General features: G+C 35.9%; 1 protein-coding gene across 3 annotated transcripts in view; it reads left to right on the top strand.

Annotated features, from left to right (window-relative positions):
* LOC107084715 (protein kinase C alpha type) overlaps positions 1-16,517 on the top strand; it is a 175,371-nt gene that overhangs the window by 98,224 nt on the left and 60,630 nt on the right. For all 3 annotated transcript variants that reach the window (XM_015374673.1, XM_015374670.1, XM_015374671.1), the window contains exons 4-5: positions 7,205-7,316; positions 9,448-9,576. In XM_015374673.1, coding sequence (XP_015230159.1) covers positions 7,205-7,316; positions 9,448-9,576 — 241 coding nt within the window. The remainder of the gene's footprint in view (positions 1-7,204; positions 7,317-9,447; positions 9,577-16,517) is intronic.

The raw sequence follows: 16,517 nt of genomic DNA, 5'->3' as shown, positions 1-16,517 counted from the left end.
CCTACTACTTTTATTCAAGTTATGGTAGAGACAGACAAGTTTCAGAGGGATACACACTGTCTGAGAGGGTCCCCATCATTTCACTGGATGTTTGGATACAAAAGCACTTATTGTAAGATACAAGGTTTACACAAGTTTAAATATAGACTTGACTGAGTGTGACTGCAGCTGAAAGTTGGCTAAAATGTTTACCATTCAGTTAGTCATCGTGTTAGTTTTAAAGTTTTTAGTAAAAAAAAACACAAAACATCTCCATTAAGGTTTTTGTATTCTCTTATAGTACTGCAACAGTAAACCAAATAAGGGATGACTTAGAAACCCTTTTCCCACTACACTGTGTAGGGAAACCCTGCACACCTTCAACCAGCCAGGCTGTTTATTAACATGAGCTGGATGGAGCACTGCATCTAATTATGCTGGACTGGAAAGCCTGGCTAATTAACCGACACCATTATGCTGACCCCTTCTGCTCCTGCTTCTGTTTCATCACCATCTTCTGGTGTCTTTGAATCTTTTGATCAAAATTCTGACACTGACCAGAGAAACATCCATTGTAAGTAAGATGTCCAAAGAAAAAAAGATCAACTATATTGGATGTTTTCTGGAAAACCCATTTAACATTTTTGAATTTTAACTGTGCTTATCATCTAACTTGATGAAAAAAAAAATCACAATTACTTCTCTTAAAGACTATTTAAGGATCATGTCTTGAATAATGATATGCATTCCCTATCTTGAGATGTTTATATTTTCATGAAGTAGTTAAAGGCCCCACTAAACAAAGCTCCATTTTTAATGTCAAAAAGTCAAATTTCTTCACAAACAGCTGCAGATAAACACAAGAAATCACTGAAAAATAACATCATGGCACAGTTAAAAGTAAAATCATGAAGAAAAATACACAATCTCAGCAATTTCCACCCACAGCCGCTCAGAGGTTTAATCTTAGTCCAAAGGTTCCTGGGTAAGCTGGTCCAATGACTGTTAAATATGACCACAGATGTTAGGATGCAGTGTGACAGAAGCTTTAAAGAATTATTTTATTGATTTGTTTTTCAGACACAGGCTACTGTAAATGAACCTTTATGCAAATGAATAGTACTTATCATGCTAATAAGTCATTAATGGATACTTTTAAAAATCTGAACTATAACCTTTACTGCCAAAGATTTGCACTGCAAAACATTAAAATCTCAATAAGTATTTTTTTTTTCTTTGAATAAGTGCATTTCATCTTGATTTGAGGAGGTAATTGAGACACTTTGTCATTGGAACAAGACAATTTACATTGAATATTAGTAAAATCAGTTGCATTGTCATAGTTCAATTGCATATTATCTACTTATCTTATTTTAAGAATTAAAATAATAATTCCATTGGCAAGTATTGTTATTTACCCGCTCAAATTAAGGTTAAATACAATTAACTTAAGAAATTTTTTACCTATTTCTACATCGTTTTTACATTGTGGCTTCAAATGATGAATCTAGATTATGTAAATTTAGAACCACATGTGTCTCAGGAAATTATATCCATATTCTCATATACAGCCTTATAACTGTTTTTTAATATGCTTCCTCTCAATATTGCACCTATTAATGGTGAAAAGTGGATGTTACACTCATGAATACAACAACCTGCTGCGAATAACAGGATCCATGTTAGAGTTTAGTTTGTCTTTTAAGATGAAGTAAAGTAGTTCAAATAACATTTGTTAATTTGTCAAGAAAGGTGTGAATTACTCTTTAGGGTTAATTTTTTGAACATCTATCATTTTGACTTTCTGTCATGTTTTTCTATTTTCCCTAAAATCATCTTTCACTCCTTAAAAGCTAAAATAGCATTTGACAGAAACTGATGGCTTATCAGCAGCCATGTATTGTTCTTAGCTGCAATAACTTATTTATCCCAGATGGGTGGACAAAAAGGTTAGAGAGGAGGAGACGAGAGGATAATCCTTCAGGATCAGCTGTCTGTGGCATCATGCAAGTCTCCCCTGTCGTTTTATCTTTTTCTGCCTCTCTCATCATCCTGCACACCTCTCGTAGCTTTTGTCCGATGTGATACAGCTCTTCTTGGCAGAAGATGGAAAGTGAACCCAACGTAGTAATCGTATAGGTATTACCAAAACAGCAGAAGTGTTTCTGGCATTATAGCAGCAATAATTAAGAATTGTGGCTTAATTCTATTTGAATCGATGCTTTGAGGTTTGCAAATGTTGTTTTCTTGTTTTTGTTCTGCCGTTTGAAGCCTCTGGGTTTTACAGTAATTTGACTTTTGTCATTTATTGTTCAGTAGAAGGCAATAAATGTACAACGTGAGCTATTACAGGGACAGTGTTCAAAACCAGAGAAAAGGCTCCCTATTTGTACGAACGGCTGCAGAAACAGAAGAAGGGGGTGGGGGGTAGATCAGAACAGCAGAGCTACAGTATAATGTTATCTTAACACATCTGCCCGATCAGGCCTGACAGCATTAACCGGACCTGAGAACTGGAAGGTGGAAATACAAAGAATTCCTCTTTTCCTCTAAAAGTGTGAAACCTCATTGGTGGCTAAATAACGCATTGTTGAAAAACTCACACTGCATGGGTGCAAATATTTCTGCTGCTCCTCTGAAATCCGTTAAGGTGGAGGGTTTTTTTCTTCTTCTTGCAAGTGGTTCTATTTGCTGATTTAATATTTATCTACATAAACTGCAGGAAAATCTGATTATTTGAAGATAAATTTGTGAAGAAAATAATGCAGCATGATTAACTTCTCTGCCCCTCTGCAGTTTGATCTATTGACTTTAGGGTAAACAAACAGGCTAGAAAGTATACCATATAACATAATATATAAGTATACATATATATTTAATAAAAGAAAATAATTTTTTTTTTATAACTTGACTTCTAATTGACCATAATAATGAGGCTTATTGGTGAGGGGTGTAAATCTGGGGAGGAAAGGGCTTTATTTATTTCTGGTCTGTTTTACGCTGGAAAGTGAATGCAGTATACAGCAGACCTTTTTTTTTTGCAACAGGAGAATTGATGTTTTACTCAAATACGTTTTGATTTGAAAAGCTGTTAACCTCTAAAGAGATTTACAATGCACCAAAATTTGAGTGTGAATGAGGTAGCACTTAGAAAGGAGTCAGCTTTCATTATTCTCTTCATTCAAGAGTCCTTCATACACCACATTTTCAGAGATTGAAATGAATTTCTTTATAAATGTAACAACAGGCATCTGCAGTGTAAAGTCACCAAGTGCTGCAGCTACATTAAGAACTGATGCTCTATCTGGCACGCTACACCTTACGTTAGCAGCTTTAATGTGTCGTATACACACCTTTCTGTGTACTTTCTGTTTACGGCGTCACTGGTTTTTCCCGTTCCAGCTCAGCACACAGACATAAAGTAGGGAGGATACTGTTTATTTAGGATATGCCATAAAAAACTTGCTTTAAATGTAATATTCTTAACACTAATATTTACCCTAGGTTGGGTTTGTAGCCCTTGTTTAAACTGACTTTGTTTTTATTGCATTTTGAATATTCTAACTGTTAAAATAAACTGAAACTATTTGTGTTTTTACTATTTGATCTCACCTCAATGAAACTACTGTAAGTGAGTTGATAAATGGAGATTAGCCAGATATTCCTATATCTTATTTTACAATGTTTAGATGGGAGGGTGAAATTACTTATATTATACTTATTTTATTTATATGAAATTGAAGATTCTGACAAAAGATGTTATACATATTTATATTATACTTATTTTATTCTGTCTTATTATATTATATTTTATTTTGCTCTATTGTACTTACAGTCTTATTTTTTCTCTCTTCTGTAATCCGTTGCACTGCAAGAAAATAGTTTCCCACAAGGGATTAAAAAATTAATAATAATTCTGATTTTATAGGTCTTATATCATGCTTTTTTTTTAGGCCTTTCAAAGTTACAAATACAAATAAATGATTGAATAATGCCTTCGGCATTATGTGTGAATTTGTTATGAAATAGAGCTGTTTTCTTTCAACCCTGAAAAAAAGCAATCCATCACTCCTTGCCACCTCTCTTTGCTGATTTTATGGTGCCATAGTGTTACACCACTTCTGTAGGTGGAACCAGGTCCAAGATATCTGAGATCAAAAAAATTATTATTACAAGTTTAACATTAGATAAAAATTAGTGCAGATTAGCTGCTAGAAGAGCTGCTTTGTCTCAACTATGAGCTGAAACCATTGCTCTCTGCCTTGCATAGTACCTCCTTGATTGCAGAGAGGGGCTACAGTAGTTGTTTACTGCAGGTGCATCGTGGTTAAATTGGGTGATTCCTGGAGGGCGTCTTCTTATGAAGATATTCTCCCAACGTTCCTTTTCTCAGCACAGGGAGGATTAATTAGAGGTGCATCAATTCAGCAAATAACACTCTGTGCCTGATTTTGATGAAGGAAAAGCAAAATAACATTGTTCTAAGATTAAAAAAGATGATTTTGCTCTATATAAGCCCTTTAAGTTTTGATGATTATTTCTGACTTTTACATCATGCAATCAGACAACATCACTGTTATAACAGTGGTTCATTTAAATCTTTATATCTCGATGATCTATGGCAGACGTTTCACCTCTGGCTAATCTGCTAGAAGTTGCTGTTTTTCCTTGATTTAAATATGTCTCTCTATTTCAGACAGACACTTATTTGATTAAGCAAATCCTCCCCATTGATGATGTATGCTGTTCTAGTGAAAGATAAATAAGACCTTAGCCTCATTTGTTTTCTGAACTGTAAACCACGGTGTTTCTTTCTAAAATGAAAACTTTTCTATTAACTTTACCTAAACTGCAGTAATAAATCGGCCATCTTTCAGCCCCAGAATGAATGAAGTTCTCTTTTCCTTAGCCTCATGTTTTGTTTTTTTTTTTTCCAGTCACCTAAAACTTAATTTATTTTTGATGGAACTGTGCGGCCTGTTTGCTGGCTGTCACTCTTCCACGGTGAGCAGCTGTCTCAGATAATGATCCTGCCTCTGCAAAGTTTGCAGAATGTTATTAGAGCAAGTTTAACATTCTTTGGGAATCTTGACCATAAAACATATTAGACTCATACTTTTGCAAACAAACAGCATCACACAGGCTAAGGCATTCTACGGATAGCTCCTGGAATTAGTTGAGGAAAACGCTGAGCAAGGCTCATTTTGTGAAGCAATATCTCAAGCTTTTAACGTCTCATAAAGGATTATTAAGAGGGCCACCCATCTCCATGGTAACAATGGAGAAAGCTGCAGCGGCTGGACAGTTTACTGACAGGACATTTATTTTTTTTTCCTTTTGAGTTTTTACAGCAATAGTGGCTCTTTTTTTGGACTGTAGGTGAACAGGAAAGGGGCTATGAGAGAGGGGGAGAGACATCAACAAAGTACCACAGGTCGGATTCGATTCCAGGTTGGCCGTGTCGAGGACTAAGGCCTCCATACATGGGTCATGTGCGCTAACCACTGTGCCACCAAAGCGCCCCAACAGGACATATTTTATACGTACACTCTGCATTGTTGTGCCAAAGCTATAGGAAGGATAATCAGAGTTTTGTAAAAGCCATGTATGGGACACAGTCGACATGTGAAAGAAGGTGGTCTGGTCATATGAGACCAAAATTACACAACATTATATAGTTATTATATGAACTAACTTTTCAATCAATCAATTAATAATCGGATAGCCAAAGGTTCCTTAAAGAACACTTTTTATGAAATTAAACCAAGTGAATCTAAAACTATTCCACTTGAGGAGTTCTGGATAGAGCATATTGACAAAAGAAAACATTTTTTTATGTTAAATGCAAAATGTTTATATATAATAACATAATAACTGTTCTAAGTGCTTTGTTTTGTCAGCTAAAGACCTTTTTTACAGTCTCTATACTTAATTTAGCTATTAATTGATTACTAAATTAGTTAACAGATATTTCAATAATCAATTAATCATGATTAATCCGATAAATTGTTTCAGCCCTAACTAGCACTGCATATCATCCTGAACATACCAACCCTAGGGTGAAACATGGTGGTGACACAATAATGCTATGGGAATTTTGTTTCCTCTTTTTCTCATCTTTCAATACTAAAGCATTGATTTTAGATTGGATCTTTGTTTTTGTTGTTTTAAAACTATCGCCTCTTTTCTCCTTCCACCTCAAAATACTTTGCTATTAAATAAAAAAACAAAACAAAACAAAAAAGGAATCCCCCATTAATATACATACAACTTTGTGGCTGTGATGATCCAAAGTGTGGGAGAAGCTCACAGGATTTGTTAGGTTTTGTTCTAGATACCAACATGCTGTTTCTTTTTTATGAGATGCCAATGCACACTCTGACCAATAAACTCAAATGTTTTTTCTCACCTCGTCTGATAGAATATTTATGTGAAAGGCCTGCAGCACTTTATTGAAGGCAGATTATGAATGAAAAGCTTTGAAGGCATCGATGACTATATGCCAAGATAGACCATTTAAAAGGCCAATCAAAGAGCTGGACGGGATTGTTACCGCTGTATTTTAGAGTTTAGAATAGAAACCAAGCGAACATTTTTTTCCGTTTGACTTTAATAGATGAGATAAGTGTTTTTATGTTTGTTGGTCGCATGCTTCTCATTGCATCAGTTCTGAAAAACCCTTCCCTATAGAAATCTTAAAAAGATAGAACATGTTTATAAATGATTCATGTTTGACGTGTGAGCTGAATTGAAATGTCTTCTTTTGGTCCGTCTGAACCCAAACCATCAGCTGCAGATATTACACCTGCTGATGATAAGGAGGAAGGAGGAAAATATCTCAACGGTAATTTATTACAAGGCTGTTACTGATTGATTGACTCCCACTTCAAGTCAGTTTGCAATCCCCCACAGAGTGACTCGTTCAATGCAGTTTGATAAATCTGACTGCAGTCTTTTTGTCAGTAAAATAAATGACTGTCGAAACAGGAACTGCTGCCAAATGCTTTGAGGCTTCCGTTACAATGAGGATATCTAAAATATGGTACTTTTTTGAACTAACAGAAGTCCTGGGTCAAGAGATAAGATATATCTCTAAATCGATTTGCTTTGATGAATCACACTGTGGATGTTTTGCATGAGGGAAGGATGTTTGATCTAATTGATCAATTATGACTAAATATTAACCTTCTTAAATGTATTATTTTCTCCTCTTCTTTCCCTGTAGGATCCCAGAACAAAGCATAAGTTCAAGATCCACACCTATGGGAGCCCCACCTTCTGTGATCACTGCGGCTCCCTGCTTTATGGTCTCATCCACCAGGGCATGAAGTGTGACTGTGAGTAAAGAGATTATAAACTGCAAACATGTCTGTGTTTCAGCGTAAGACAAGGCAATCCACTTATATATAGTAGCACACTTTGGCAGATGATTCAAAGTGCTGTACATGTAAAAAGAAAAATGATTGGAAAATACACAGAGAAAAGCACATTGCAGCGGCATAAAGGTAATGAAGTGATTAATAAACATGAATAATGTTTATTAGAGAATGAAAATAATTTAAGTGGTAAAGTTGTTATAAAAATGAAAATGAACTATTAAACAACCAAACAATAAAATAAAAGTGGGAAAACAAACTTCACTCTTTAAAGGGCAAGTTACTGTTTTTGATCACTTGCGTCCCAGTTTTGTTATTTTTCTCAATATATTTGGGCAAGTTGGCGTGTCTTGTTATTATATTGACATAAATTTTTACCATCAAAGTTTTCATATTTTTTTAATGTTATAAAGGTAATAAGGTCTTGTCCTGAATTCCAATAACACTATTGGCTTGAAAGTTTGATTTTCAAAGTATTTTACTGAGTGCCCTATAAAAGGTTAACTAATAATTTTAAGACAGCACAGTCAAAGGCCACTCCGAAAAAATAGTCTTTCTTATCTTGATTCTATTAATCTGAGGTTTATTCTAGATTAATGTTATGTGCAAGCTGAATTCTCGCACATTTGTGAGTTCACAAAGACAACTGAATCTATTATGAGTCGATCCAGCTTAAATAGTTTGAGTCTGACCTAAAACAGGTTAGCCAATCAAACCGCAGCATTATGTATTCTGGTGGGACATATAGTAGAATGATGAAAATAAGCATTCAGTATAATCATGAAACAGAATCTTCAATTTCCTTTTTAAAAGAGGAACAGCAAGAGCTTTATTAAGTACTTTGCTATGGTTTGTCATGGCGTATGCTTCTATTTCATTTCATGATTGGCTAGGCGGGTGCTATAGGTGCAGCTTCGCCCAATCAGCTCTAAAGGTTGGGCTAAATATCCCTCCTTCACCCAAACAGATTTGATGTGAGAAAAGTCTTAGATTATTAATGTGTAGAACTAAAAGCTTTCCCTCAAAGCTTGTGTTATTAGGCCAGAAATCTAAATGAACATTTTATTTTCTCTATTTTCATAATAAAGTAACAATAATTACCTTGGTCCTCTTCTTTCAGCTTTTTGCTCTAAGGGGTCGCCACAGCTAGTTATCTGTCTCCATCTAAACCTGTCATATGGATCTATGTCACACAGACATCTTTGCTCTTCTTTAAAGCCTAAAAATCCTCCTAAAAGCGTTACATTTTCCACCAGTAGCATCTTTCTAACAAACCTTGATATGAACATTTGCTACAAAGCATCAAAAATACTAATTCCCCTCTGGGATTATTAAAGTATTTCTGATTCTGATTCTGAAATGTTTTTCATTTAGATCTCTTTCCTGTTTGTAGGTGTAATATTAGTTTCAGCAGGTTTATTTGTCATTTATATAGCCCTACACTTATATTATGTCAGTAGATCAAATATTTTACTTCAGTATTTTCAAAAAAACAGAAAGACAAGGTGAAAAAAGTCATGCTAGAGAAATGAGTGGATTTTTTTTTTCCCCCATTGTTTTTCACCTAGTGACCCGGTGACACAATGATGTAATTGCTCTAAATCCCTGACAGAGGCGGAGGGGGTGTAGGCTAGGCTGGCTGACAGACAGGATATGTAGATGCACCATCACAGCGATGAATTTAGGTCGTACCCTTGTCATCTCCTCTCACACAGCTTCTCCAAAAACAATCCTTTTGTTTTATCATCCCACCGAGCATAACACGAGATTAAAATATGTCTGCAGAATGAGATGTAGAAAAGGGAACAGTGAATTACTTTTTTTATTTTTTAAAGCAGCTTACTGCAATAAAACATACAACAATTTAAGAGTTACATACTTTTGCAGATTGCTTTTAACTTTCTCTTTCCCAATACAAATATTTTGAACCAATTCAAGTTTATTGCTTACTGTTGATTTTTATTAGACCATAGCAATGTTGATAAATATATTATTTCTAAAGGTTGACTGAATTATTATTATTTTTCGCAGTCAGATGTCTAGGTTGTAAAAAATGTTTCCTGACATCCTTCTCTCCTCTGTGTCCCTGCAGCCTGTGATATGAACGTTCATAACCAGTGTGTTATGAATGTTCCCAGCCTGTGTGGAACCGATCACACTGAGAGAAGAGGGCGTCTTTTCCTCAAATGTGAGGTCAGCGTGGATAAACTGGAGGTCACAGGTAGGAAACATAATCCCACCCCCCCTTAAGCACTTAGTGAATTGAATGCGCTTAACTAGTGAATATGATGCATTTGAATGGATTTGAAATAAGCTTGTTGCTTGTCCATGTGTGCGACCTGAAGTATGGAGTCACATGCTTCTGAAATCTTTTTTTTTTTATTTGTAAGCAACTGATTTAGACAGTTTTTGTCTCAGGTTTCTGATTGTTTCACCTCATGGAAACAGTAAGAATCGATCCTATGCCTTCATTTACCTGAATTGCAGTTTTCATTAACTCTGCCTTAACCCCTTCTCATGGTTTGGAGTCAAAGTAACTCTTAAGGCCATTGAGAGTTTTGACTTCAAGTTATCAGTATGCCTCGTGGTGCTCAAATCGTTTGAGTCTCTTCTGTTAAGCCTTCTGCTGACATGCAGAAATTACAGTTGGGCCTCTTCTAAAAAACTCAATCCCAGACTTAAATATTTGCCTCAGATGAATTATGTGCTCTTCTGCGTGGCTTCTGTTTGTGACTCTTTTTTTAAACTAACACAACTTGCTTTATGTACTGATCTAACTGAATAAGCAGGGCAAAGCAAAATGCTTAGAATATTTATTTTATATATAAATGTTTGTCTGATGTGACTTTAACAATGTTTCAAGTTTTTCTTGTATGGGAACAACAGCTTTCCATAACTAAGATGTTTTAAACTATGCAACAATGAATAGTAGGATCTTCTGAAAAGCAGTGCAGGCAGTGCATATGGTACCTAGGCCTTCAGTGGGGACCCCTTAATCTACTTCTTATACCTTGATGTCCACACACATATATATATATATATATTTGAATAAAGGATTTCTTCGACAATATACATTTTCTAACTTTTGGGACAATATCGTCAGACAAATAGTACATTTATATACATGTTTGAAGAAAATGCTCCTCACTAATATTAAGGTAACATCAGACAGCACTGCTCATTCTGAAGCACTTGCAGATTTCATTGACATAGCACCGCATTAAGGCTGAAATCTGATTGGACAAAAAATATAGAGACCACATAAGTGTAATAGAATCAACGCAGTCAAGAGAAACTGGTTGTTTGGAATAAATTAGTACAGTTGGAAAGAAGACTTAAAGTTTAGGTTATGAATGTAGGCTAGTGTTTCTGATTGAGTTTAGGCCAGCAGAGAAGGCCTTTACGGCCCTCACAGCCCACCACTGCTGAAAGCCTTATCTGCTAACTGCTCTTTGGGTCACCAGTTGGTTACTTGGTGCATCCCTTCATTCACTTCTTATAATATTTATATATGGGATCACTTCTTGTTTTGTATTCAAAAGTCTTTTCAATACAAGGATAATCTGTGTTTTTATATCTCTGGCATTTCGGTTAATCATGTCTGTTTTTTAAACAACAGAGCTACAGAGTTTAATAAAGGATTTAAGGAGGGGTTATCTGTACCATTTTTTACATAAGATTCTGCTGAGTCTTTTACAGTCTTTTCCATCGTTAACAGGTTTAAATTTTGATCATATTCTTGACTGATTTTAATCCTAGGAATTAAGCTGGTCTTCCATAACCTGGATGTGCCTGAATAAGAATATGAAACATGAGCAGAAGAAATACCAAGCTGTTTTGTCATTTAGTACTTTAAACTGACCAACTGATTGTGGTTCGTCAGGGTTTTTCTTATTTCCCCATGACTTCAGTCTCTTATACTGTACAAGCATTGCTTTCAGTCACAGGACATGAAAGGTTGATCAATACACTTCTAAATTGTTCATTTTAAAGACATCGTTGAGTGACCTTTACTCTCTGAAAGGCTGATGGGGTTAATTACTCCAGTTTAAGTGTACACAATTAAATGTTTTTGTTCTGACATTCTAATTTCTCACATTAAATGAGCTAAAGAACAACAGTTCCTTGTTCTTTTGTCTCACTCTACAGGGTTCAAGCACTTCTGTTGAATTCCCTCTGTGTTTTTTTTTTCTTAAGGGAGCCATTTTGCTTTGAAATTTGAAGGAGGCTGTAGACCAGCCAGTGGTAATAATAGAGCATTAGCACATTTCCTCGAACAACAGGAATGGCATGAAGCTGACAGCAAACACACATCATTATTCAATTAACTGGCAGACAGGGGTCAGTGCATTCACTGAAAAAAAATAATGCAGCCGTTTTTGGCTTTTACTTAATCTTATTTACTTTAACACAATTGTTTCACGTTATCAGGGTAGGAAATGAAGCCACTGTGTTAAAGTAACTAAGTATGTTTAAGTAATTGCCAGAAGCGGTTGCATTATTTGTTTCAGTGTTCCAGGGCCCTAACACTAAACCTCACTTACTGATCAAATTATCAGCTGAGGAAACCAGTTTAATGGTGTGTAAGCATGGCTTACACTAAATGTAAGGAAACAACTAATTGAGTTAGGAAAAAACAGATTAAAGGTTTTAAGTACCTCACCATTTGTTCCCACCAATCGGTTCGTTTGTTCTGCACAGCTAATGTTTAACACAGAAATAAATGGATGAGCTATTAGTGTGTAAATAAATGTTGGAATTTATTGTGGTAACCAATAACAGAAATACCATTCCTAGTGCATGTAAGAAACATTTTAAACCAAGCAAACAAAGTTATTTTACCTTTAGCGTTTCATAAATTCTATTTTTTTTAACTAAGAAAGCAAAAAAAACCAAAATCATAAATTCTATTTTTTTTAACTAAGAAAGCAAAAAAAACCAAAAAAAAAACAAAACAACAACTTTGGTTAAGTGTGTATGCACTTACACTAATACTTTAATGGCTTTATTTGATCTTGCAACTATTAGGGCAAATATGAGGTGAAGATTAGATCAGTTTGTTTACAAAGGATTTTACTGACGCTCATTGGATCCTTAAGCTAAAACCTTTGCAAAGAGGTTACCAGAAGATTTAACTAATGCTGTTGTACAAATGTGTCAGTCTGGGAAATGGGACAAGGCTAGTTTTGGTTATTGTCACAATTGTAATTTTGTAATTCTAATGAACCAATGTACTTGTTTTTTAATGTTCCAGCATATAAAAGCATATAAAGTTGGAAATAGTATTTTTCAGTCTCACAGCCCTGCTGATTAAATTGTCTTATGTGCTTTTTTTAAGCCAGTGCATACAGCTCAATGAAAAGTTGTTAAATAAAAAGAAAAGGTGAAAGCTGAGTTTTTAATGCCGATCTTATGTCATTTTATACCCTTTCCTATACTCTTTGATTTTTGCAATCTTGATGACATGACACACTATGCGATGCAAAGTTGACATAAGGTTTGACTTGTGCATGATCACTGCTGCACAGGACGTACAACAATAAACAATTTCATCTCTTATCCCATTGATCTTTAGCTTAATAGATACTGAAAAATAGGGGACCAACTTGGGAGAATTAAAGTAAAGGTATTTTGCAACAACTTACCTTTTTAAGCAATATTACAAATACATCAGCCTACTGGATCATGAGCTCAAGTTGGCTGTTTTAACATAAACATGCAAAATGGGCTGTTAAGTCTACTATTTTAGTCCAAAATCCTGACAAAGCAAACTAAAAATGTATTCAGTTTGATAACAAATAGTTACAATTAAATCAAGGAGTTGTATTTGGATGAATAACTTCAATTGTTCAATGTCTTTTCACAAAAAAAAGATTTGCTAAATGTCCATATGAACCAAAGTCCAACTGCCACATAAAAAAAAAAAATAATTTAACAGGAAGAAATATATGTTGAGGCCCCAATTATTAATCGGTCTTGCTATCTTGGTAAAGGTTATAGTAAGAGGACATTAATAATAATTATCACTGGTTTGCCTGGTGTGCATTCCTACATGAACACTGCTGATAATGAGAATGTACCTGTTCTAAGGGCTTGCTGATGCCCCTTAGTGCTGATCTGGCAACTTTTTTGGTGCAGACAGGGCAGGTTATCTCTGTCAGGATCCAAAACCGATTTCATTTTTTGTGTGTTCAGCACCATTCAGATCCCGTGGAGATCCCCTTCAGCCAAAATTCTGTCCCTAACTCAGTGGATGAATTTATAAGTCATCTTGTACGTCCTTGTATTTACTCCAAAGAAGTTAAAAAACAATTTTGAAGATGTTTTGCTTTCTGCTCCCCTGTCCCTGTATTTACATTAGACTAAATAATACTAATAGTACAGACGGCTGTAAGGAGGGACAGTTGGTAGCACTGTATCTTGGCAACAACTAGGTCTGGGGTTTAATTCCTCTTTCTGCTCAGAATTTGCATTTTATTTCCAGGTAATCTGGCTTTTTCTTGTTGGTTACTCTAAATTGTCCTTATGTTTCAATGTGAGCATGTTTGCCTGGTTGTGTGTATCTGTCTTGCCCTCCAATTTAATGGGGAACTGTCCAGAGTATACTCACGTTTCACCCATAGACTGCAGGACAGAGATGAAATAATGAATGGAAAGACTTCAAGACAGCTAATGTGACAACTTGACATTTATCAGGCTTCTCATTTATTAGGAGCTTTGTGGTTAATGCTATTATTTATCAAATGATATGTGACATACACGTTTTTGTCACATTCTTCTCTCCCATGGATCATACATAACTCTGGAAATATATCCCCTCGCATTCATCTTCTTTAATGGATCTTTATGTGGCACATCTCCAGCAGCAGCTGCATTCCTGATGGTTAATCAGTAGATGTAGGCTGTAGCAGCTGTCACACTGTGAGATCTTGATTTTAAATACCAGACACTGTCAGATAATCATTGAGGGCTACCTTCAGTACCAGGATGCTAAAAGCAGATTTCCTAGAACCTCATTTTGAGCAACAACCAAATACTGGAGTATTTTACATTTTATAGATCTGGCACATATAAAAAAACTAATTTATTGTTTAAACACGGAGGCTTTATATGTTAATTTGATACCTCCTTAGTAAATTAGACCATTCAAACCCAGTTTATATGGAGTTGAGCTAAACATGACAAGATATACAGTATCTGTTATGCTAATATTAGTTTTAATGCCGAGGGCCCAAAAATAGTCTTGCTTTATACTAATTTTATGAATGCTTATATTTTACAATGAATCTTTATCACCTAGCCTTGAGTTTTTATAATTTGCATTTCTAGGTTTGAGGCGCAACTTTAAAAATTCACATGCATGTCCTATATTAGAGTATGATAAAGACGTCGCCCTCTGGTGTTAGAATTTGTATTTTTTAATCTTATTTTAAATTACAGGCAGATAACAGTGTATTTAATAGTATAGAATGAACAGTTTTTTCACATTGTAGTATTATGCTGAAAAAAATCGTTCAAAGGGGTCATAGAATGCAAAACCGAATTTCCATTGTCATAGATGAATAACAATAGTTCAGTGGGTAAAATGGACGTACAGAGAAGTTCAAACCCCATCAACACCTCTTTTCTCTGCATATCTCACTATTCTAATCTTCCACCATAAAACAGACGAATCCAAACGAAGCCCCAAGTTGACGTGAATTCGGGGATGTTGCCTTATTTGGTTCTGGCCTGTACTTTTGTCCCAACCCAAAATTTACATACAGGCCAGCCCACTGGTTCACTGGCCCAACATGAATAGAGATAGATGTAAGACATTAGTTTATCTGTTTAGCCTACAGTTGGGTTTACTTCTACAAGAATTACAAAGCAGGCAGTTTCTCTATTGAAAATGAGCCAGAACTACAGGCGAATGCAGTGTTCCAGGTTGCACGGAGAAAGGGGAACATCTTTCACAGTCTTCCCAAGGATCCGAAGACTCGACAGGCATGGATTATTTTTGTCTATCAGAAGATCTCTGGAAAGTTTGATGCTCAGCTGTTCATTTGCTCTAAGCATTTTACTGAAGACAGCTTTTACATTTTGGACAGTTCAAAGCAGGATTTGCTAAACTTCTTTTACTGGGGCTGTTCCGACCGTGAGGCCATGACAACCGCAAGCTGGAAGTTTGATTCTGTCACTAAGGTGTTGATAGCAATGCTAGCATATCTATGGCGCTGACTGGACCGGACCGGGCCCCAGCTCAGGACGGAGCGAATGAACCCGACCTGGTGAAGGTATGCTTCAGGGCCGCCGTTGTCCAGGCTACCGTCAGCGGGTTAGGTTCGGTCGCTCCGGCCCCCGCTGGCTCCCTGTTTCGACTATATGCTGCACTCTAGTCGTCCAAAATCCTGGACGATATTGAAGTTCCCCCCGGACATTTTTTCAGGTATAAAAATTAGGACATGTCCGGGAAAAATATCAACAATTAGATTTTTCAGTCAGTGAGTGCTTGTTGCTATGATGCTTTGCTCGTTGTAAACCAACCAATCAGCGCACAGCTCATCTAAATATTGATGATAATACCATAAAAGGAAGAAAACCTGTTGTTTCATTCCAGGGCTTTTAACCAGGCTTGCATTAGGGCTCATAGAACAGCAAATATGCCATTTTCAGCCCAACCAATGTTACACACCCTATTCAGATACCTTAAGGACCAGCACCAAATACCCTATAGAATCATTCTATGACCCCTTTAAAGCTTTGTAGACTTTCCATTTTACATCAAACATGCAAATCCTGCCTCAGATCAAGCAAAACCTGTCATGTTACCTTTTCCTGGTCACAAATTTGCCTTCCAAAGCCAGATAATGTGTTGATGCCTTCTGTGAAGGTGGCCTGAAACCATTTAGACCTGAAGAATGCATAGATTACCTTATTTCCGGATCATTATCCATTTTGCTCACACATCCACAGGACCCCAACAAACCTTTACAGAAACCAGTGGACTCTTTATTGTGGGTGTAACATGCCCTGAATCATCAGAGCTGCTCTGAAACATTAGCATGCTAATAGAGCCAACTTGGTTTTAGACGTAGTAGTAGTAGTAGTATTTGTAGGTGTATAAACATGGTGGGAATATTTGAAAAATAAAGCTCTGCTTGCACTGATGTCAGCAAAAAG

This window comes from Cyprinodon variegatus, unplaced genomic scaffold, assembly GCF_000732505.1.
Source record: "Cyprinodon variegatus isolate N-32 unplaced genomic scaffold, C_variegatus-1.0 Scaffold107, whole genome shotgun sequence".
NCBI classification, from domain to species: domain Eukaryota; kingdom Metazoa; phylum Chordata; class Actinopteri; order Cyprinodontiformes; family Cyprinodontidae; genus Cyprinodon; species Cyprinodon variegatus.
The sequence above is the reverse complement of the archived record's forward strand: the minus strand, read 5'-3'. Positions and strand labels throughout refer to the sequence as shown.